General features: G+C 41.3%; 2 protein-coding genes across 2 annotated transcripts in view; one reads left to right on the top strand and one right to left on the bottom strand.

Moving 5' to 3' along the window:
- The first annotated feature begins 658 nt into the window (after window positions 1-658).
- Window positions 659-11,480, top strand: znf292b (zinc finger protein 292b). The gene is made up of 3 exons (XM_053336805.1): window positions 659-827; window positions 10,449-10,603; window positions 11,268-11,480. Exons 1-3 carry the CDS (start codon window positions 663-665, stop codon window positions 11,353-11,355), a joined length of 408 nt encoding a protein of 135 aa, XP_053192780.1. The 5' UTR covers window positions 659-662; the 3' UTR covers window positions 11,356-11,480.
- Window positions 11,481-18,405: 6,925 nt separating this feature from the next.
- gjb7 (gap junction protein beta 7) overlaps window positions 18,406-24,745 on the bottom strand; it is a 7,566-nt gene continuing 1,226 nt past the window's right edge. The window contains exon 2 of the mRNA XM_053336804.1: window positions 18,406-18,607. Within this exon, the coding sequence (XP_053192779.1) occupies window positions 18,514-18,607 (94 nt within the window). The 3' untranslated portion in view covers window positions 18,406-18,513. The remainder of the gene's footprint in view (window positions 18,608-24,745) is intronic.

Below are 24,745 nucleotides of genomic sequence, written 5' to 3'. Positions count from 1 at the left end.
TTTCTTTTGTCCTTTTAATCTCTTTTTAACCTAACTTTAGTCTAGCTTTTATTCTAAAGGTCATCACTTTCATTTTACTTTTGTTTTGTCTTTTTAATCTATTTTAATGTAGTTTTGACGCTAACCTTTACTTCACCTTTTCTCTTATTCCTATTTATTTATTTATTTTATTTTTCTTATTTATTTTGCTTACATTTTCTAAACATTTTACCATCTTTATTTTCTCTTGCGTACATTTGCTTTTAATTAGATCTTTATTTTTGTTCTCTCTTTTTTTTAATTCCTTTTCTTTATGTTGTCACTTGTTCTGTCTAATTATCAGCTTGTCAATCTGCTGTAAAGCACTTTGAACTACTCACTCGCTTGTATAAAAGGTGCTCTACAAAAAATAGTTTGATTGATCAAAAAGAGAGACAATTACACTCCAAAGGAATAACATGAGACTGTATTAAAGAAATGTTGAATGAAAACACAGAAATGAATAGGGCAGTATATTGTAAGCGTTGTAATATACATTCCAATCCGGAAGGTGGCGGTAAGGCACTTAAAAAGCTGTTTGGCAACCGCCGATAAACAACGAAAGACTACGGAGAATAACACCACCGGCCGCCGCTGCGTACGTACCTACGCGATAGTGCTACGCGCCGGAGCTGGGTGTGAAGATGGCGGACGAGGAGGCCGAACAGGACCGCTGTCCTGAGAACGGAATGACTGAAACGATACGGGAGCTCAGACAACGGTTACAAGAACTGCATGAAATCGTGGTTCGAGAGAGCGAAGAGTCCCCAGTCCAGTCCTCCTCTGACTACTGCCAGGAGCTGTGCAGGGTGAGTTACCGTCCTCACATAGTTCTCCACAGAGCTAGCCAGTTAGCACACAGATAACGGTACGTTCCTGATAATCCAGGGGAAACACTTGATTCCAAAGACGAGGCGTGCTTAAACGGATGTGTAATTTGTTGTCAGTGTTTCAGTCACTGTCCATAAAAGAGTGGAAGCCAGTGCACTGGTTAAACTCGAGCCAACTGATGAATTATCGTAGACCTTTAACAACCAAATAAAACTCCCGACTGACCACTGATATGACTAGCTCAGTTAGCAGCTAGCACACGCTAGCTATGTCTGCAGGAGTTAAGTTAGTTCACCTATATGTTACTGGTGATATAATATGCTAGGACATGTGCCTAGTTATTATTTGTAGACTGGTTGTATCAGCCTGTTTTTTAAAATGATTAAAAATGGGTCGCAATTCAAAGATATACGTTAGCATATCAGCCTCCCAGCTCTATCTGCAGTTAGCTTTAACGTTAGCTTTTTAGCCTTGTATGTTTGGCTGCATGCGCGTGCACGTGATGATGGTAATCACAGTAATTGTCAGTGCTGGTCACGCTGATTAATTATTAATTAGCTCTCATGCTAGTAAAACAAGCAGGATCAGCTGTGTAGCTATTGTTTTGCAGCCTATTGTAAGTCACCGTTAAAATGAGCTGCGCTGCTTGGAATAATACGCCAGTTGATAATAATGGGATGATTTTAAAGGATTTTCCCGCTGTGATTTTCGTGTTTGTGTGTACGTGCAGACTGGAACGTACGCTGTTTTTGCACATCGGGCACGTCGTTTTGCACCACAGCTGCATACAATAACAGTCCAATTTAAATGCCAGATCCTTGTCTTTGTGGTCTTTTTCGTCGCTTGTTACTCAGCGTTGTGCACAATTCAGTGGCTAAAGATCGATTTGTGCCGAGGGGGGTTGTGTGTGCAGCTAGGGTGGATTTGCTCCATGCAGAAGTGTGTAGCTCAATGAAATGTATCCACTGTCTGCAGAAGAGAAAGACAGCTCTGCTCTGCTCTATGGCACCGTGCCACACAAGTAGGGGTCATGTAGAGGGCTTAAGACACCCTAATGAATTATAGTGAAGCATTCTCTAAGCTTCTTATCAATCCGATTGGTCGAAATTCTTGGAATAAATTATTCTACAAAAAATCTGGACACCTACTGAGTAGATTCACTGTATAAAGACTTGATTTATTCCAGAGGGCAATTGGGTTTTTACAGTCTACCCACACCTTCTACTAAACAGAAACAAAAACATACACACACACACACACACAAACTGACAGGTGTAGTGGGCGGTGTCACAGACAACAGATAAGGACAGACTGCATACTGACTCATGCAGGAATCAGGCAAGTAAAGTAGACACTCAAAGCATTAATAGGTTATTATTATTATTATTATTATTATTATTATTATTTAATATTCTAAAATATACTGCACAATGTTCCCTTCAATGAATGACCACACCAGTCATGTGAGTAAGTAAAAAGATAATATAAATTAACTATTTTGGTTAAGAAACAAATAAGGCGTTTATATTAAGATAAGATATTCCTTTGTTAGTCCCACAATGGGGAAATTTACAATATTGCAGCAGCACACAAAGTGTCAATCAAAATAATAATAAATAATAAGTAAGCACAAAAGCAGTAAAAAAAAAAGTATAGTAAATAATAGTAGCATTATATACAAAAGTAAATAAGTAATATTGTTAAGTGATAATATACTTGAGTTAAGGGCATTCATTGAGGAAAAGGCAGCTATTTAAAATGACTGTAGACAATGTAGCAGATGGAATAAAGGAATGAGAGCAGTGATTTGTTTTCCTCAGAGGACCTATGTAGCGCCGCCCCAAGGGTGTGAAAGTGAAATCACTAGAGAGGATGTGATCAGGCTGTCTTTTGCTTTCTGGATTACATGTTTCTGCCAGAGGGAGCACAAGTCTCTCTGCTGGACTCCAATAATCTCAGAGCAATAACCGTTAAGACTGAGTACAGGAGCCATTCCAAGTAAGAGAGGAGGAGAAGAGGACTTAAATGGTCACAGAGGTGATCATTTTTGTGGAGCCACCTTCTGATTTGCAGGTGTTTGGAAATGCAGCCTGCTATTTTATTATGTGTTCATCAGCTCTCTGGTTAATGGGACCTGGCATCATTTGTGTTGAGTGGCGACTCACTCCGGTCCAACACTTACTTTTTCTTTCTCTGGTAATGTTCCCATTGGTTCTTCATAGGCCTTCTGCTCTGATGAAGCTAACAGGATTAAAGAAGTACATAAAACAGTACAGAGGACGCTCAGCTGAGGACACTCGGGGTCAGGGTTGTTATTTCTGATACTTACAACAATCTGGATAATAATATCTGTGGTGCAGAGCGGAAACAGAAGAGCAGACTTTTAATTTGGTGACCACTGAGCTATAGATTACAGACTCAATGGACAGTTAAAGTGAATGAAAGGTAGATATACTGTAATGTTAATATGTGTTATAGTGTGAAATTCAGAGTTTACAGATGGTAGGTGATTGTTGAAATGTAGACATACTGTAGCAGGTTGGAGTCAGGCGGACAATTAACCACAGTGGACTCTGCAAGAAAGACCTCAACAGTCAAAATGAAGAATTCAAGCAAAATTGTAACTGAAATTTTAAATTGAAATTCTTTATTTAATAGAACTTTATCTAAAGTAAAGTGTAACAGTAGGATGCAGTTTGTAGTGTATTTGATATTTGATCATCCTGTGATTGTTATATGGAGATAAAGAATGAACTTCTCTACTAATATGTTGATTTCAAACATGATGCTCAGCCCCAGTATTACATTTTCTTTGTCCAGGTCTTAAAAAGCATTACATTCTATTTCAAAAAGTGCACAGCCAGCCTGAAATCCTAGCACAGCACAGAGCATCTGTCCACAGCGGCTGCTGACAGCGCTGTCAGCTGATAGTCCATCACACTGGACAGTACAGGAGGTTGTTTGCATCTGGCTCAGTATTATTTAAGCTGACCTCTCTGCCTTCAACACCAGAGCTGAGAGTGTCAGAGTCATGCTTCCATCATTCTCTGTTTCCATCACACTGAGTGTATTCAGGTCATTTAGAGACAACACTGTGTAAAAGTTTACAGGCTGTCATGATGTCACCTGTGTTACATTGGGACGGAAATACATATATAGCAATTCAACTGACATTCAGCTCAGGGTGTTCTCAATTTGATTATATGAATCATGAACATTTATGGGTAGTGTGTTTTTCCTCCAGTCACATGGAGCACTTTGCTTGCAACTCAGCATTTGGGAAGCCTTTCTTCTGCTTCTGTTTTCTCTTCCAAGCACTACTCTGTAGGAGTGTAAATCACAAGTTTCTTCACAGTACGATATATCGATTCCAAGTCTGCCATGATATGATTTCAATTCAATTTAGGAGGCAGTCATCGATATGAGTTATCAGAGTCACATGCAATCATATCAAATCACAAAAAGCAACTAAAATATCATTGAACATTTTCATTTCTGAGCTCAACCAGACCTTTAAACACAAAACAATATTCTTTAAAAATAATAATAGACCTCCTGCTCACTATAAAGTGCCACATTTTGATATGTTGAGCTATACAATTTTCAAATCCTGTGAAAGAAGATTAGGTTTCAGTTTCTGATTTTTGCTTCTCCTTCAAAATGACCCACCTCACTTTGACCAGAAGACGTGTAGCAGCAGTGCATATCAGGTCTTTCTGTGTGCTTTATAGTCTCTAGTCGTTTGGAAGCATTTGATGAGAGGCTGCTCTCTAGTCTGGCTGTGGACGTGTTGCTGGCTGCTCACATGTGAAATCACAGCAGTGATACTAATCACACGTTTAGAGTTGTGGTTTAGTTTTGTGGCTCTTGCCGTGGGTGTCGCTTGCATTTGCATTTGGGGGGCGGCTGCGGCTCAGGAGGTAGAGTGGGTCGTCCACCAATCACATGATCGGCAGTTCAATTCGATGTGTCTTTGGGAAAGATACTTAACCCCAAATTGCCCTCGATGGCTGCACCAACAGTGTATGAATGAATGTGAATGATTAGTTTCCTCTTGATGAGCAGGTTGGTACTCTGTGTGGTAGCCCCTGTTATCAGTGTATGAATGTGTGTGAATGGGTGAATGTGACATGTAGTGTAAAAACACTTGGAGTGATCAGAAGACTAGTGAAGTACAATCCATTAATCATTTACATTTTACCAGTGGGTGTTTGTCTGATTGATGTCTTCATGTTGCATCTATGCCATTGAATCAATGTATCTTTCCACCCCTACTACTGTTTATTGGAGGAGGTCTCTAAAAAAACTCTGTGGTTTGTGCTTTGTGTTTACCTGGACCATCTTACACCATCTAAAAGAAGAACCCCCCCCCCCCCCAAACACACACACACCCCACTCACACTTTTATGTTTTATTTCCTTACCACAGTGACTCAGTGATTTTTTTGTTTACACAGGTCACCCACAATCTGGAATGTGAAACTGAAAACAAATTGACAATATTCAGAGAGTATGTACAAATCTTGTGGATAGTTTGCAACATTATTTTTGATCATTGTGATACAGATCGACATGAATCAGAGGCTGGTTAGTTTTAATGACAGTAGAGTCTGCAGTAAGAAGCAAGCTAACAGCTGCCTAACACCAATGAGTCCAATGCAGGTCCCACACATGGATTTATGTGTCAGTGGCTTAATGTAAGCAACATGACACTACAACACAGTCACTGCAGACAGAATCATTCCCAGTGATAATTAACCTTTAGCAGTAGAGCCACCCTTTTCCTGACCTCTATGTGACAAGTCCACATTCATCCTCCTCAGCTGATTTAGATAAATAGCAATATGGTTTGTAAATAGTGGCGTAGTAGCTTGTGTGAGTTACTGTGGAACATGGCAGCAGCTGTGTGAGTTACTGTGGAACACGGCAGTAGATGGCAGCAGCTGTGAGAGTTTGCGGTGGACATTTTTCACTTTGACCACGAGCAGATGACAGCTCATCACACATTTCTTGATACGGTCAATTAGCTCCAGATACTCCACACACACACACACACACACACACACACACACACACACACACACACACACACACACACACACACACACACACACACACACACAAAGCAGTTAATGCTCAAGTGAAGATATCCGAACATAAAAGTCTGTCACATTTGGCAAATGTATGTACACATTCACACTAAAGCCTAGTTGAGTACTGTAACTGAATGTATTTCATGTACTTCAGCATAGAAATGACTGTGCAGCCTACTTTGAGTCTTGAACACATTTCCCACATGTGCTCTCATTAACATGTGCACATATAGAAAAGGTCACTTTACTTCACAGTAATTGCAATCACTATTATTAACCCTTTACATACAGTTCAGGGTCACATCTGACCCATTTTCACACTTGAGAGCTGTAAAAATATCCCAAACACATTTTCATTAGCTGTGACCAAGAATATGCAAAAATTTATATTTGTGCATTTATATTTTTTATCAGCATGTTATATTCTTCATATTCTATAAAATGTTCTCCTGGACCACAAAATAATGATGATGAAGGAAGAATCAAACATGTACATGAGTGAGGGGGGGAATTGATACATGTGAATTAGGGTAGAGACTGATTATGAGTCAGAATATGAACAGTATGTAAGGATTAACAGTAATCTGCATATATATGTATCTTTTTAATTTTTACTTTATAATCAAATGAATTGTGCTTCTTTTGTTTGAGAATATGTTGAGTTTAGTTTAGATCACCTTGTTTGGCAAAGATATTACAAAAATTCTCACAAGACCTTTAAGAATGACCATGTTTGTGACAACAGAGGTATTTCCTATTAGTTAAGTGTGTGTGCACAGTGGGGCGTGCCAACTGTGTTTTTTTCTTTTCTGTCTCTCTCATGCACGCTGCAGCTTTCACAGCGACAGAGCGACAGGCCTGGCTGCAGGAACCAGCGCTCCAGCTGACTGTTCACAGCTTGTTGACAAAGCAGACACACAGAGGGGAAATATGACATTAATATGATCACGTAGCTGACAGTCACCACAACACCCAGATACGTCAACCTGTTCAACCATTTCAAAGAGGCTCAGGTTAGAGAGTGTGATAGGTGACATCATTACATACTCTACAAATATGAGTCAGTCAAACAAGTGTGGTTTATTTAGCTTGGAAAGCAATCAAAGACAATGTGTAATGATTTGGTTTTAGCTTACACACATGTCATAACATGCAATTATTTCAGAATCAGTATGGAGATATTTAGACACATCGTATTAAAGTCATACTTTTGGTATTGTTGCAACACTAGCGCGCACATTAGAGCTATCTTGTAGTTAATTTTCAAAGGGGCAGCAGTTGCAAACATAGTAGTGACTTATGGCTTAATAATTTACCCCAGTGAGATGAGTGTGAAGCTTTCAGAGTGAAGCAGCAGACTCCAGCACTAACACACACAGCCGGGTTAGGGTTTAGTATACTGTAGTGTATTTAGTATACTGAAAATAGTGCACCCTCTCTACTCATTCAATAGAGGAGCCATTCTGAATCCGGTCTGACATCCCAACCATGGAATCCAATTGTGACATTCCCAAAGATTCACATCTGTAACCATAATATGAGTCGGGAGCAGTATACCTTAAACTGAAGTACACCACCCAGCCCTAATTATTGTCTAGTTTACATGAATAGTGTAGGTGTGCCATTTCATTTGTACAAGTTGAATTTGTCTGTAATGGACAGTTTGTATATACATATGTGATGGTTTCAGCTGTGATGCTGTGTAATGGCACAGAATGGTTATCACTGTAATTATAACCAGTCAGAGGTCAAACTTAATGTTAGATCCTATAAGATTTAGCCAGAGGCAGACTGATCAAATTGTGTTACAGCAGCTGATTCATAGTTAACACAACACTGAGAGCTCCAGAGGGTCATTTCATTTGACTGAAGGCACAGCTTTTTATTCATCCTGAGTTTGACAGTGACAGTGCAGCTCCACTCAACACTCATTGTTTGTTCTGGTTTCATCCGGGAGGATCAGATGCTTCACTGTGCACAACTAAGTATCACATTCAGGGTTTTCCCTTCGTTTTATATTATTAGGTGCTAACAGATGTTCAACAGTAACAAAAGAGTTGCACTGAGGCTGTAACTGTTACTAGAGTGATTCAAATCATATAAATGCATGATTCAGATTTCCTACCCCGAAGCTTGAATAGCACTTCAACTGAGTTCTGTAAAGTAAAGAGGAATGAGGAAAAAAAGAGGAGCAGTAAAAATGCCAGCAGCTATTATTTAGGTAGCATCGCAGGTTTAAAGAGTCATTTAACACATGTAGACCCTGTAGGTTTAATTAAAGAGAAATAAATGATTGTTACCCCGTTGGAAAAAATGTCAGGGGGTTTCTATTCAGTTCTGACTATCATACAGAACATCTAGGACTGGTAAGCCAGAGCAAAGAATCATGAAGCACAGTGTGGCAAATCCTAATATGTAAATAGCAGCCATGCAAGTCTTTTTATTATATAGGTTTAAATATTAGTAAAGCAGTAACTGTAAGCAGCTGTGAGAAAATGGAGAAGCTGGATTTCTTAGTACCTGTGTCATCTACAAACAGGAAAATATCCCTTTTAAGATGATGTTCTACTATGACAGTTTAACCCATTGACATGATATAACCTTAGTTTGTTTTTTATACGATGAATGTATTTGCATAGAACACATCCTCAGTATCTAGGAATACAAGTTCAAATGTCAGGTTTACCTAAAACTTGTTATCAACAGAGGCAGCTGTGGTTCTCTCCCTGATAAGTTGGTTTAATACAAGGCTTCTCAAGCTTTAGTAACTTCAAGGCCTAAACCAAATCCTGAGAACCCCTTTGCCAAATAAATGAGAAAAAAAACATGTCAGAGAAAGAATAATCCGGGCTGTAAATATGAGTTACGCCACCGTCAGCTGTAACGACCAAAATAAACACCGTGCTTACCCTCAGTGAGACGGCTCGGCCCGTTCCTGTAAAATAATGAGATCAAGTCACGGTGAGATGTGTGAAAAGACTGACACGCAGAGAGCATTCAGAGTCGTTCAGTTTGTTCCTCACCCTTTTTTTTTAATTTGGTCACAATGGGGGAAAAGCGACTCTCATAAACAGTGAAAGGAAAAAGGAAATGTGCCTGTTTGGACACACAGGGATGTTTACTGGCAGACAGTATCCAGAATGAAGCAACGCCAACTGGTGTTGAGCTTCAGGCTGCTGTCTGCCGATACTTCCATCAGTTCATTTTCCAGCACAGCGGACAGAGCCATGTCCTCTGAAGCAAGAGACACAGAGACACAGTCCAAAATCCAAAGGTGCCTGACATGTGACAACTGAGTCAAATATGTTGACATGAGGAGAAGCACACACACATGAAATCATCTTTTTCATGTGCTTATGATTGAGCTCTTTTTAAAGCAAATGCCTGGCCATTAATATATTGAGTAAGGTTTGCATAAAAGTTACCATCAGTGTATGAGTGTATCCTCTTTTATATGCAAATGTTCATCTGAATGCAAATACATGTTGTTTTATCATTTCAAGTAGCCTAAATGGAGTGTTTAGCCACTTTGTTTTTGGGTTGTATTATTATTATGTGTTTTAAGAGGCAGTAGAGTCGGTGCTCAGGGTGAGACGGTGTAGGCGGAAGATCATGAGCGTGTAGGCTTAAGTTAAGTCATCTGAGAAGCAGAGGGCGCGCTGTGTAAACGGAGCACTATTTGCTCTTGGCTCAGGTCCCTTCTCCTCAGGCTCGCTCTCCTCTGCAGGTATTCAGCTTGATAAGGCCGCATTTCTCTCTCTCTGGTCAAGGTCAGCATGGACACTTGTAATTTAGTTGCTTTCCTCAGAAGAATAAATCAGTTGGAAGGGAGGTTTGACAGCATTTGTGTAAAATTTGGTATCTTAAACTAGGAAGGTGAACTCGTCTTTGAATCATGCAGGATGTTGTTAACTTATAGAAGCAGGGAGGTCTAAAAGAAGGCTTTTCTTCCTCTTATCCTGCTCTTTTTTTACATTTTACAGCTGCAGCATAGTGTGTTTAAGTCAGACCTATATTTAGATCTTGGATTTTTACAGGTGTTGGTAACATTTCAATAACCTGAGGCACAGATTCAGTAATACAACAGATTGCATTGGGGCAAGTGGTCAGACTACACAGTTCAAATAACTAGTAAGTGTGACAGCCAGTGAACTATGTTATGGTAATGTTGGATTAAACAATGAAAACAAGGCTGGCTGTTTTAAAAAGAATTCCTATCATTTATAACACAAGAATAAAAACTGACTCATGCTGCTTAAAGGTCACATTCTTAAACACACTTGAGCAGTACTCTCCTGGAGGAAAAAGATACTTGTATTGTTATCATTTATTCAAATGGTGATGCAGCCAGAATGGGGTTTGGCAGGAATAAAATAAAGTAGTGTTTTGGTTTTTTTTACCTTTTTATAAGTGCTCGTGATGCCTTGTCTTGGCTTTTCTGTTTCATTTCCTGACTTCCTCTGCTGGTGTATGTATTGCTACACTGACCGCTGTTCTCTTTCTGCAGACGCTGCTGGAGTACGCAGGCCGTTGGAGGATAGAGGAAGAGCCTTTACCACTGGTAGAAGTGTACATAATCGCCCTGCTGAGTTACGCCCAGGCCTCTCCATACCTCTCCCCGCAGTGTGAAAATGTTCCCCTTGTGGTTGAGAGGCTCTCACTGTAAGTACCATTTTAAAAAAAAAAAAAAAAAAAAAAAAAAAAAAGTGATGAACCACAGCACTTTATTGCAGTTCCTGTTCGCCTTTACATGCAGGCTAATGCTAGTTTCTGCTGCTCTAAAACCAGCCAATTTAACCGTTTTCTTCATTACAACCTTCTGTGCTTTTATCCCTAAACTACTCATAGCTCTCTTCCTCTTTTAGTCATTCTCACTAATCCCACAGTTGTTTATAAGCCATTCAGATCTGCTAGTTAATTCAGTTTAGCAGCTAGAGATGGATCCCCCGCTCTCTCTCTCTCTCTCCCTCTCCCTCTCCCTCTCCCTCTCCCTCTCCCTCTCCCTCTCTGCCTCCTTTATGGATGTAGTGATGGAGGCGAGGCTCACAGCTCTGCAGCATGGAAATCCAATCACGGGCTGCTGTAGTTAGAAAGAGTGAGCCGACCCAGCCAACCTCTCACCTTAATTACATTACACACATTTATCCAACATTTGTTATATTTCTATTGAGGACAATTACATCAAGGTAATTGTTGTTATTGTTTTATCGCCCAGCTCTAGTTTTTACCCCCTTTAATAACTATGCTGAGTGCAACCCCAGTAAGTGAACACCGGTGTTTTAAATGCAGGTAAAGAGCCGTGTCATGTTTGTTGTTTGTCATGCAGGAGTTTCGTGGAGCTTCTGCTCTCACTGAAAGAGAACGTTCCTGATGGCTTATGGGAAGATTTCAAGACATCGATCCAGGTAGAGTGAACACACACACACACACACACACACACACACATACACACACGACAGAATGCAAACGCATCCCTTTAAAAAAAAAAAGTGAATACATTAAAATACCCCACTTCATATATATATATTTCCATGTTAGATCTTCTGGTTCAAGTAAGCAAATGGTTCTAAAGTGACTATCACACGCACTAAAAATGTCTGTAAGCTTGATTTGCAACTCAAATCATATGACTGACTACATGGAGTGAGACGTCCTGTTTTCTGTGTGTGTGTGTGTGATGTGTCTTTGTGTCGTGTGCAGTTTGCCCACAGTAAGCTTCAGGACAATGGAATCACTCAGCTGTCTCTGCTGGCTGCTTTGGGCCAGTACGAAGCCGTTTGGTCCGACAGGGTATTACAAGGTCTTCTGTCCAATGAGAACTTGCAGACGGAACAAGGTGAGTCCCGGCACAAGTGCTCTTTTAGGTACTTTTTTTTGGGGGCGGGGGGGGGCCTTGAAAATGCATTTTTGAGGGTCTTAACATGTTCAAACTGGCAACATGCCTCTACAGAAGCCCCGAGGACAGTTTAAAATTTGAAGCCCCTCACTCCGGATTGATGTAGGCAAACAAAATTCAGTATGGGCATATATCATGTAAAGAGTCACAAAAACGTCTTTTGGAGCCATACCCTAAGTCCAACAGGAAACTTTCTATTTTGATTCAAATGAGCAATTTTGGCACTGTTTTTGCCGTTTCTACACCTCATACTTTAACAGACTCCTCCTAGAGATTTAACACAACCAACTTCACATTTGTTCAGTGTCATTTTAAGACCTTGGAGATGAAAAGTTGTCAAAATCTTGAGTGTCTGTTATAACTGACAGGCGTGGCGATACAGCGAATTTAGATGCGCGAGCCCTTTGACGCGCCACGTCATTTTTTTGTTACGAAAATGGTCACATGTCAAATTGATAGGTTTTTTTTGGTCCTCTGGTTTTCAGTTGAGAAGTTCCTGGCGCAGGAGGGACCGATCCTGTTGGGGATGAGAGTGAAGCAGCTGATGAAGGAAAACAAGCTGGGGAAGGCTGCGCTCCTGGCAAAGACATGCTCTGAGTCCCCCGCCTTCAAAGAGAAGGCCCCTTTCAAACAGATGTACCTCGTCTGCCTCTGTACTACCTCAGAACAGGATCAGCTGATGGAAGAGGTGAGTCCTGCTACATTTAGGGCTTTTCCACTACAGGAACATAATCTTTAAAACATTTTTTGAAGAACATTTTGTAGCTTACAGTTGCTGCTCTGCTCCAGCTTACTGCTCCAGAGCTCTGGGCCAGTCAGCAGCTGTCTGTCCCAAAGTCACACACACACACACACACTTACTCAGTGCTGCAAAACACATGATAGTAGAAGTGAAACAGTTCTTCATGCTTTCCTTTACAGCAAGCGAGTGGGCGTTTCCCCTCACAGATGGAGCGGTCCTTCAAGGTTTAGCCATTATCACAGATTCTGCTGGTCTGGTTCCATTCTTGTGTACTGTTTTCGCTCCATTCTGTCCACCTCCTACTCACCACACTCGCCTACCAAACAGTGCATAGAAACTACATCTTTTCTGTGATGTATATTCAATATCTAGTTGATTGTTAAACATAGTAGAACCTTGATTTTACATGTTCTTGAAGCTTCAGATTACAGCTCAAGTTCCTGTGGCGGAAAATAACTAATAGTTGATTGTATATATTTATGTGTTTAAAACACAGAAGATGAAGAGGTTTTTATCCTCTTTGCTGTAATTAAGTCTTCATCCAGAAGATGGCAGACTGCTTTCAACAGTTTTAGATGGACCCAGCATTGTTGGAGGCATTTAGAACAGTAACGGCTACCTTCTTAAAAATATTGAATGATGAATTGCAACTCCTGGGTAGCAGTAGCAGTGTCTACTTTTGTGTAGTGAAAGTCACTGCTCTTCTTTAGACTATGTCACGCTGGTGATACCCAAATAAATACCTGCTTTGGGAGCTGCAGGATGCAGACTTTTCTCTTGTTTTCCATTTGTTGTTTTGGTCCAGCGCCCGCTTTATTCATTTTTTTAATTCCATCTACAGCTCTCAAAGGTGGACTGCCGCGATGCTTTAGAGATGATCTGCAACCTGGAGTCAGACGGAGATGAGAGGGCAGCTTTCAGCTTGTGTTCAGCCTTCCTCACCCGACAGCTTCTCCAGGGAGACACATACTGTGCTTGGTAAGGACACATAAGCCACCCTGTTTGATTTACATAACATTTCCCTGTCTGAATAGTGAGGACCCATGTGATCTGATAACAGAGTAATTCACAAAGTAGACCCAACCACATTTTCATCACACTCGCAAATATGTATGCATGTGTACTTGATTTTGCATGATGTCATAAATCGGTAAAAAGTTGATGCGATTTGACATAAAGACACATCATGCTTGTGAGTGTGTAAGAAAAATACTGAATTGGTCTGCATATGTTTATTCAGTCCAACAGAGCACTAAAAATCAATAAATCAGTATGTAGTTGTATTGCTGTTCATTTATCCTTCATTTATCAGAGCAGTAGTGGATGTAGTTCTCATATAATTCACGTTTAGGCAGTAAAAAGTTGAGTGATTGAATGTACAAGTAAAACAGTGGTTAATATTGATGCATTAATGTGTAATGTGTAGGGAGAAATTAAAAATTGACAACAATATTCTTGTTATAAATGATATAAAATACAATACTATAGACAATAAACAATCTCTAAATAATATATATAGTAAACAATCTCTAAAATAATCTGCAATGTTCCTGGGAATAAACAGTAAGGACAGCCTCAGTCTTATTAGTGGTAATGGTAGTGGGAGCTACTGGGAGCTGTTGGAGGTGTTGTACAGTCTGATGGTATGAAAGAGCCACCCAAGCACTTTAAGGCAGGTGGCCTGTAGGTAGTTTTATCAATAACAGTATGAAGTTTGACTCAGTTTGTAGTTGTTTTTTTTTTCAATCCGGTGTACGAGCTTAAACCGGTATCATTTTTGTGCTAAGTGACTGAACCGGTATGTGACATGATGAGATGTCTTGGCACCTCACGCAGAAGCTCCACTGACAGGACCAGCTGCTGCTGTCCACCCAGCTGGACACCAAAGAAGGAGCTGGAAGAGTTAGGCTGACCCTGGCTAACGGTGCAGATCTCACGATGACCTGGATAAACCGAGCAGGCGGTTCACGTCGTTCAGCAGTCTGAGAGCAGCTTGTGTTTTGAGAACAACCTGCAGATATGAAGTGATGCCATGGTCATTAATTTTCCCAGCCTGCATCATTAGCATAGCCGTGCCATGCGGTGTTTCTGGTTTAACAATCAAACATTGTGACTGAAAACTTAATGTTTTTACTGGACAGAACAACAGTGCTACATTTTGTTATTTTATTAAGCTACATAACCGTTTGGATTCTTATTACTGCTACAGTTTTTTGTGTGAAAAAAGTGGAGCTTTGAGTTGAGATGATTTAGTCTCAGTACAGTCAGGCTGGTGTGGTGAAGCTGCAGAGAGAAAATGGAAAATTAAGTAATTGTTTATTAATACATTTATTTCATTGACAGTGCTCTTTACAACTATTTACATACATACACACATTACATACATAAAATGCATAAAAAGTGGAATAACAGGATGTCCTTAAAAGCCTTAAATTAGGCCATAGAAAATGTGTTTCTGGATATTTTGGTTGAGCTGAGCAGGAAGTGTCTGCTGGTGTTACTGGAGCTTGATAAGCCACAACAATAATAACTACACCACATTATGATTCATGGGCTCCCATTATGTTCCACTCAGGAGTATCTGAGTCAAATGTGACACCTAATGGTAAAATGTTGTATTACCTGTCAGTGCTTAAAGTTATACTGTGCATGGTTGGTGGTTGATATTTGTAAACACACAGCATTGTGATCTGGCCCCTCCGCCACCAGACTGACACCATAGAGAGAATAAAGAATAAAGCTGTGTGTGTGTGTGTGGGGGGGGGGGCTTGAATAAATAAATACTGACTATGATTTCTCTGTGTTCAAACCAGGGAGCTCACTCTGTTTTGGAGCAAGCTGCTGAAGCGATTGGAGCCTTCAGAGCAGGCCTTCCTCGACAGATGCCGCCAGATGTCCTTACTCTCTAAAACGGTGTACCACATCCTGTTCCTCATCAAGGTCATCCAGTCAGAGGTCAGTAAACAGTCAACTGGTTCAGTGCATATGACTAAAAGCAGAAATTGTCATCCCTCTTCAGCCTGCAGCTGTCATGTGTTATCACACTTCCTACATAGTTTTAGGTTGCGTTTACCCACGTTTAAAATGTTTAAATCAAATACTCAATGCCTGTTAACTTGAAGGGTGGCCTCATGATTTTAAATGTGGTCACTTAAAATAGTGACCACAAATGCAACATAATCCTCTTTTCACTGTTCACTTGCATAATGTTGAATTTTCAGGTCCTTTAGTTTTCACCGCTTTTTGCATGCCTCCATGTGTGGTGACATTGGTAGAAACCTAAAAATCTCCAGGCACAGTAGTGTATTTATTAATATTTTGGCTACAATATAAATATTTGGAACATAATCACCCCACAAATGGATGCCAGAGACATAGATAATGCAGCAGGAATGCTTTCAGAATATTCTATGACTGTTTTGAACAACATGTATTTGACTCAAGCTGACCTGCAAATGTTTTATAGCCACCTTCAGACGATGCTGCTTGAACCTGCACATTTGTTAGGTGTCAGTCAAATAGTGTTTTATTCTGTGGATTTTGTGTTCTATGTGTTAAGCCAATTAAATGATTTATCTTCCTCTTTTTCCTAGATGGACAGCGTTGGATTGCATGCATGCATTGAAATGTGCATCAGGGCTCTGCGGATGGAAGCAAATGATGGAAACACCAAAGCTACTGTATGTAAAACAATTTCCTGCTTGCTTCCCACTGACCTGGAAGTAAAGCGAGCCTGCCAGCTGACGGAGTTTCTCCTGGAGCCCACAGTGGATTCTTACTACGCTGTGGAAACTCTCTACAATGAACCAGATCAAAAGCTGGATGAGGCGAACATGCCTGTTCCCAACTCACTGCACTGTGAGCTCCTGCTGGTTTTTAAAACCCAGTGGCCTTTTGACCCGGAGTTCTGGGACTGGAAAACACTGAAGCGTCATTGTCTAGCACTAATGGGTGAAGAGGCTTCAATAGTTTCATCCATCGACTTGCTGAATGACACTGAGGACCCCGAAGAAGAGGACGATCTCCTCAGTCAGGGAGGGTTTAAGGACCCAGAACACTTGGTGAGCGGCACCTATGAACTGAACGACATAACGGACAAGAGACAGAAAAATAGAGAGATGAAGAAGTTGAGAGAAAAGGGTTTCATCTCTGCTAGGTTCAGAAACTGGCAGGCGTACATGCAGTATTGTATGCTGTGTGACAAAGAGTTTCTGGGCCACAGGATTGTGCGTCACGCACAGACTCATCTGAGCGGCGGAGTGTACAGCTGCCCAATATGTGCTCAAACTTTTACCTCAAAAGACTCATTGGTCCCCCATGTAAAATCCCACGTTAAACAGTCGTGCAAAGAAAGGCTGAGTGCAATGAAAACAAACAAGAAGTTAACAAATCCTAAAACAGCTGCCCCTGTTATCGCAGCCTTAAAATCAAAGACTGAAAATAAACTTTATGAAAATGGTGATTCACAAGGGCATAACGGGGGGTTTCCTCATAACGCTCAGGCCAGAGTGGCTCGTAGTATGATGGAGAGTTTTGATAACAATGTGTGTCCTGTTGGGAAATGCAGAAGGAGCTTTAAATATTTCAAAAACCTAATAGCACACGTTAAAGCTCACGGGGACAATGAGGAAGCAACGAATTTCCTCGAAATGCAGAGGAAGAAAGTCGTGTGCCAGTACTGCCGCCGCCAATTTATTAACGTCACCCATCTTAACGATCATTTGCAGGTCCACTGCGGTGTGAAGCCTTACATCTGTATACAGCTCAACTGCAAGGCCAGTTTCCTGTCCAACACTGAACTCCTCGTACACAGGAAAACACACCCCGTCTTTAAAGCTAGGTGCATGTTTCCAAATTGCGGAATGATTTTCAACGAGGCCTTCAAACTGTACGACCATGAGGCACATCATTATAAAACGTTCACCTGTAAAGTTTCAGACTGTGGGAAAGTGTTCCATACACAAGAGCAGCTTGATTTGCACCAGGAGAAGCACACCACTCAAGAAGAAAGTCCATCTACCGAACAGACCTCGCCAAATATGAAGCCCGGACCATCACTCATCGAACAAATGCTTTCCTGTCCCACTCCCATCAAACAAGAGAACTGTAACACTGAGAGGGCTGTCAGTCCAGATCACAGAAGACTGCCAGAATCCATTGAGAGTATGTTGAAATCGTCACAATCACCTGTGGAGACGATGGGTCAGTACAGAGTCAAACAAGAACCACAAAATATGCATTTCTATGCTAGTCAGAGCCAGAGTTCAAATCATTCTGTCATTCAGCCCGTCAATCCCCACCTATCTGATCCTAATAGACACAGAGATGGTTCACATGGTCATTCTTTTGAATACATGAGACCACCTCAACAGAGTCAAGCAATACCTCCATTTGAAGCTAATTTAGGTAACTTAACACATAACTGTAATACAAATATAGTACAAGGACAGCCACAAATGTTCCCTAGTAATGTAAATACCGCACCCATGGGTTACCACTCTGACTGCAACTTAACACTGCCAGAACAGCTAGGACCAGTGTGCAGTAGCAACATGTTCCCAGTGGCACCGCCCCAGAACTCCCTAGAACCAGCAATGTCACAACCACTTCCCCCAACCGTCATCCCACAGCCACTCACTGGGAACAGACCAGAGAACGCTGTGTCCTCCTCAACCAGCACTGGTCCCCCTCCAGGCCAGCGAGAGCGATTTCACTGTGCTTTGGAAACATGCACAAGGCACTACAGCTCCCACAAAAGCGTCACCAAGCACATGAAAGCAGTTCACCCAGAATTCTACGAGCACTGGAAGCTCAACCGAACTAAACTCAAGATAACCTATGCCCCAGCGCCGCCAAAACCATGCGTCGTCAATCCTAGTTTGGTCACTTCACCTCAGAACCAGCAAGGTAACGCAGCAGCTCAGAGGAAGAATGTTATCTATTTCCCCGTACCCCCCCATCAGTCAGCACCTGCACCCAACCCGAATGCTTCACTCCTGATGGAAAACGTTTTAAATCCCATTGTTGTCTCTCAGTTAGGAAGTGATACAAATCTGATAAACACACAGTCCCAGGTTGCAGGTGGTCTAAATTGGCACTCAGCCCCCAGAAGTGATCAAATGGAAAACTCTGGCTCTTCCCAAGTCTATCCATCGAACATGCAAGGGATGCCGCAAGTGGAATCTAGCGGTGCAGTGCTGCCGCTTCCCACCAGTGTCCCATCATGCTCTATGATGGGATCCACGATGAACGGACCAGCACAGTCCTTGCAGCCTTCGCTCATGGAAAATAGGTCCCAGTCAGTTTTGACCTCATACATGGAAAATGAAGCATCTCAACAAGCGGAAAACCTTCTTCCGCCATATACATCACAGATGCAAAGCATGAACGTCCCTGCTCCCCGAGCACCAGATGAAACACAATCAATGCAAAAGCATGTGCAGTCCAATTATCAGCCTCCAGACGCCATGTGCCAAAAAAGCAGCATCAACAAGCGTCAAAACGGCTCGGTCATCACTGAAAACAATCCTGAAACTCAAAAGAGATCCAGCAGAAACAGAAGGACAAAGTGGCCTGCCATTCTGAGGGATGGTAAATTTGTTTGCTGCAGGTGTTTTAGACAATTTAATAGTCCCAAATCCCTCGGAGGCCATTTGTCTAAGCGTGCAACCTGCAAACCGTACGACGAGTCTGAACTGAACACAGACCTGCCTTCATCATTTCTCGATCTCCTCAATTCAGAACAGACAGTAGGCATCACTCAGCAGCCACAGCTGTCTTATAATCCTCCTGCAGTCTATCAGGAGAAGCCTCATCAGTCAGTATCAAGTGGTTCAATGGCTGCAAAAGAGTACCCCACTCATAATTATCCTCAAGATAATTTGCCAGAATATGGGAATGGTGAGTCAAATGATGACATTCTTAAACAAATCATGGCTGAGTCCAATATGTCCGACCTTTTTGTGCAGGCACCTGCTCCCCAGCCAATGTTTCAGAACCCTAACCCCGGTGTTCCCTATAGAGCCACTGAGCGTTTGCCAGGGAGCTCCGTCATACAGCACACAGAAAATGTCCAGATAAAGCAAGAGGACAGCTCTTATAGTACCGCATGTTACCCTCATCCGAGTGTTGACACATATGGCGGAAGTGAATTCTCTGATCCGCTTCTTTCTCAGATCCTTGCTGAAAACCCTTCCACTGCTGCTCATGACAGAGTTCCTTCAAACCACAGGACTCCTGGGGACATGCTCAGTGAAGGGTATCACTCGGAGACACCCATTCGGACACCAAATCCAAATTTGAACCCAGTGAAACAAACGCTGTTGCCTGATAGTCAGCTCAGTCCAGCAACGACAAGCGCAAAGCAAGAGACTCAAAGGAAGAGCACGGAGCAAGATGTTAAAAAGAGACTGAGGGAGCAGATCTTAGCTAGCGACTTTCAACGTAGAAACAGCTTATGTCATTCAGGAAGCACGGACACTAACGCCAACGCAAAGAGTCCAATGTTTTTTGGGCCAATGTGCAATTCCTCCAACAATTATGGGCTTGATCAAATGTCTCATCATGTGAAAAGTGAGCCAACTAATCAAGAACAAGAACATTCTTCAATAGTCCCTGGATCTTTTGGTGAAATTGAACAACTACTTAACACACAGAGCTTTACTTCTTTCAGAGAAATTGCTACAATAAAGCAGGAGGTACTGAGTCCTATAGGTACTATGGCAACTGATGCAGACAGTGAGCCCACTCAATTATCAGCCGGCCAGCAACAGTGGATGACAGAAATTGAAAGTGCATTCAAAAGGCTGGACTTGGTCAGAGAAATGTCTGGTCAGATAGCATCATCCATAAAACAAAATGACAATAATATGAACAGCAAGATGTTACCAGCAAAGGTTGTTTCACATAGCATGCCGACAACAATGACCTCTATCAAACCATTTGTTTGTGAGTATGAGAACTGTACATTTAGCTCAATGGGGAGCGAAGCACTTTGGAAACACCTAACCAAAACTCACAATTACACACAGGACATGATAAATGTGGTTAAAAAAAGATATGGCCAATATGCTCCTTTCAAGTGTCAAAAATGTAGCAAAACGTTCACACGTAACTCAAACCTTCGCACTCACTACCAGTCAGCTCACAAATTAACAGCTGACGAAATTGCAGATCTAGATACGCAGCGCAGGCTGGCCAAAGCTGCTGCTTCTACTACTTTTAGAAACCAGCCTGTTGGTACAAACCAGGCTTCTGAAGCTCAATCCACCACAGCTGCTCATTCATCAATGGAGAGCAGAGCATATCTACATTCAATCCAGGATGCAGTGAAACGTGAATACCCCCCACAGACATTTATACCTCATACTAACATGGACATGACTAGTCAGAAATTTCAAGAAGACAGTCGCTCCACAGTCATTCATCCCTTACAAACAACTCCAATGCCTAACCAAGCATTGACCCAACAAGGACAGGCTCAGACCTCCATGTCAGCCTGTCAGTCATTACAAGCAGGACCAGTGACCAAACAGTGGTCACATGGACACCAAAGAAAGCTTTCCACTCAATACGCAAGTGATCATCAAGTCAGAGCCCATTTGGCCGAAGTGTCACCACCTCCCACCCAGGCTTTCCCCGTCCCCTCTGGGGCTAATGCACCTCAATCTCCAGACAAACCACCAATGATCAACAGGCAGCCTATAGGGAAGACAAAAGAGAAGAAGTCCAACTCAGGTGATTCCATGAGTCCATACAGACCATATCGCTGTGTTCATCAAGGCTGTGTTGCAGCCTTCACCATCCAGCAAAATCTGATCCTTCACTACAGGGCTGTTCACCAGTCGGCCCTGTCAGCACTGGAGGTGAACAAAGAGCAGGAGCACAGCGAGGGACTGGACGAAGCCATGGACCAAGAGGAAGAGGAACCGGAGGCAGAGTTGCCACAAATTTCTGAATTCAGATGTCAAGTCAAAGACTGCTCCCGAGTTTTCCAAGAGGTTCCCAACCTTTTACAGCATTATCTTCAGCTCCATGAATTCAGTCTGGAGAACGTTGCTAAGATCTTGTCTTGCATCACACTCGGCAAGTTTGCCTGCAGCCACCAAGGATGCACATCGACCTTCACTGCCTTCTGGAAGTATATCGGGCACGTCAGAGAATGGCATAAAGAAATAAAGCTGGGCAAACCCGAACAATTAAATGGCTCGTTCAAGTGTGAAATTGAAGGTTGCGACCGTTCATACGCCACAAAGTCAAACCTGCTCAGACATGCGATGAAAAAGCATCAGGAGCTTTACCAGCCTGACCTCAACAATCAACTGATAAAAGAAGAAGGGATGAAGCAGATGAAAGAGGACGGGATGAAACAGAATTCTAACACTTTGCATTACCAAATCACCAAGACGAGTAATGGGAAGGAAAACATTGAGAGCAATAAAAAGATCCTACAGAGGGCAAAGTACACAAAGAGAGTCAGTAAGGCAAAACACAATCACTGGACTAAATATGGAAAACCATCCTTGAAATCTAAAGTAGAAGCATCTGCCATGTGTACTAAAAGTTTCCCTCTACAATACCCCTGTATGATCAAAGGTTGCGAGTCAGTCATGAAATCAGAGCGAAGCATTTTAAAACATTACATGGGACACGGACTTGCAGAGAAGTACCTGGAACAGCAGAGGAGTCACTTTATATTCTGTAAAAAAGTCCCGAGGCAGAAGTGCCGCTCCATCAGGAGCGAAGATTCCAAATCTGACAACGCCTCAGACCTGTCGGACACTGAGCTCCCAGCAGACACCGTCATGGAAGGAGGCGAATATGGATACTCAAAACCTGTCCTACGCAAGAGGAGCTCGTCTGGGGGGATTCCCACTGCTTTGTTTGACAGCAAACTATTAAATGACGAAAGTTCTGACGGCTCTGTGGTGCTCAAACGCAAACGAGGGCGGCCACGAAAACTGATACCCAACATTGTAAAACGTAAGAAAATCCCACGCACAACCAAGGTAGGCGTAGTTTACAGCAAGGACTACGAATCAGACACCTCCTGCCCTGCAGTGCTGCAGGACGAGGTGACTAAACAGACTCCTTCTCTGTCCTCTTTCAAACCCATGGGATTTGAAATGTCTTTCCTAAAATTCCTGGAACAGTCAAATAAATCTGATCAGCCCCCGTCGAGGAAGGTTGATGTGGCAGAGATGTGGAGAAAAACAGCCAGTGTGAACATCAGAGACACCTGTGTCAAGTTCAGCAACCGTCAGAATCTGAAATCCCTCAGTAAGGTCAAAATAATAATAGACAAAGCCTTTTCAGGTGTTACTGACGTGATGTTGAAGCAGCTGCAGGACAAGCAGCCCACAGTGGTGTTGGAAAAAAATGACTAACTTCTCTTCTTTGGTTTTTTTTTTGTTTGTTTTCTTGGGGGGTTTTTTGTTTGTTTTTTTTGTAAGCAGAATCTCAGGACTAGAATAAGTCAAATCTGCTGCAGACTGGTGCCCTAAAAATGTTTTTTACACATCCAGTTATTAAAAAAAAAACAGCTGTTTTGAAATATACTGTAATAATATCTGTAAGATTTGTCTTTTTTTTTTTTTATAGAAGTGTATAGCATGTTTTTATTTATGGACTACAGTCACAAATCTAATGAAAAATGTTGTGAAAATTGAAATGTGACATCAGGTCCTGGTGTCTTAATTATCCCTGTGGGACTTGCAGACAAATGGACTTTGAAATGGATTGTGTTGTGCGTAGTTTGTGATTTGAAGATGTTGATTATTGTGCGTTGTGTATATAGTTTAAAATCACCCACTGCCACCAGCAGTCTTACTATTATTGAATAAACAATTTTTTACAACCATTTTGACTCGTTTTTCATCAGAATTTTCCATTTCTGTTTGATTAGGATGCAGTTTAGGAATGTTTTTAACATTTTCTAACATCTCAAAAGCTTAAATAAAAATTGAATCATTGTTGCTCTTCTTTTGAGGACAAAAAAACTAAATACATTTCCTAAAATGTCAAACTACTCCTTTAACCACTGGCTATCATATAGGGCTTGTTGAGCCGAATGCCTCTTCTGCTTAATTTAACTGTGTCATATCTGTCAATCATTTCTGGTGATTTAAATATTGATATTTACTGTTCAGTGTCAATAAGTTAAAGTTGGTTAGTCTAAATCAGTTTACATTGTGGACAAAGTGTTAAAGCAGAGCTGATCAACAGTGTATCTACTCTGTGAGCTCATTTGTAGCTGAAAAAGAAAAACAGGTTTTATTTCCAGTATTTATGAATCATTTCTGGTATTATTGCACTTCACATATATAATAAACAAAACTTAACCAAAATAAAAATGCAATTCTTAATAGCGAGTACACATATACAAAGTTAAAGAATGTAAAAATATATGATCAGTACAGAAGCATAATACCAAACATCTCTCTTGGTTTCATTATGCTGTTACATACATCTGATTAACATACACACACAGTCTGATCAGTGCTAATTGCCTGTTGAATTCTGTGTGGCAGCTGACCATACACACAGAACACACACTGTTCCTCTGGACCCGACTGTTACCACGGTGACAGAGAGGCTCAAAGAACAGCTGAGTGACATACTATAGTGTTTTTAGTCTGTTTTACACAAAGTTGATTCAGTTGACTTCCATTTCCATATAAAAAATAAGTGTAAACTGAAGATATTCCTTTTTATTACTAATGAAAAAATGACAATCATTCATCTGCTGTTTATTTACAAAGGTTAACAGGAAAGAACTTGTAAAGTAATAATACAGTAACAGTTGCACTTGTACCTGAGAATCAACCTGCTGTGTGGACCACTGAAGCTCAACATCATGTTAGAATAACAGCAACAATATTATTAATAATAATATAATACGACATTTAGAATAGATCATTGTGATACAACAAACTTAATGTCCAATAGATGTTTAAAAGTCAGCTGATTATTGTGATTTCATTTCAATAGATTTCATTTCAATGCTCACTGTGATTGAGTTGTATCTGTATTTATATGTATGATTATTCATTTCATAACATCTTATTTATTTATATAATATTAAAACCAATTGGCTCTCCATACTGCTCAGAAGATGGATGTCTGTGGTCAAAACTAAACTCTTAGAATATTCAAACCACTGCTGGAG

The sequence above is a fragment of the Scomber japonicus genome, chromosome 17 (assembly GCF_027409825.1).
Source record: "Scomber japonicus isolate fScoJap1 chromosome 17, fScoJap1.pri, whole genome shotgun sequence".
Lineage (NCBI taxonomy): Eukaryota > Metazoa > Chordata > Actinopteri > Scombriformes > Scombridae > Scomber > Scomber japonicus.
The sequence above is the reverse complement of the archived record's forward strand: the minus strand, read 5'-3'. Positions and strand labels throughout refer to the sequence as shown.

Excerpts from the sequence above, each read along its gene's own strand:
- znf292b (XM_053336805.1), top strand. The coding sequence starts at position 663 with ATGGCGGACGAGGAGGCCGAACAGGACCGCTGTCCTGAGAACGGAATG. Across the intron at positions 828-10,448 it reads ACTGCCAGGAGCTGTGCAGG|ACGCTGCTGGAGTACGCAGG; the intron begins GTGAGTTACCGT and ends CTCTTTCTGCAG. Across the intron at positions 10,604-11,267 it reads GTGGTTGAGAGGCTCTCACT|GAGTTTCGTGGAGCTTCTGC; the intron begins GTAAGTACCATT and ends TTTGTCATGCAG.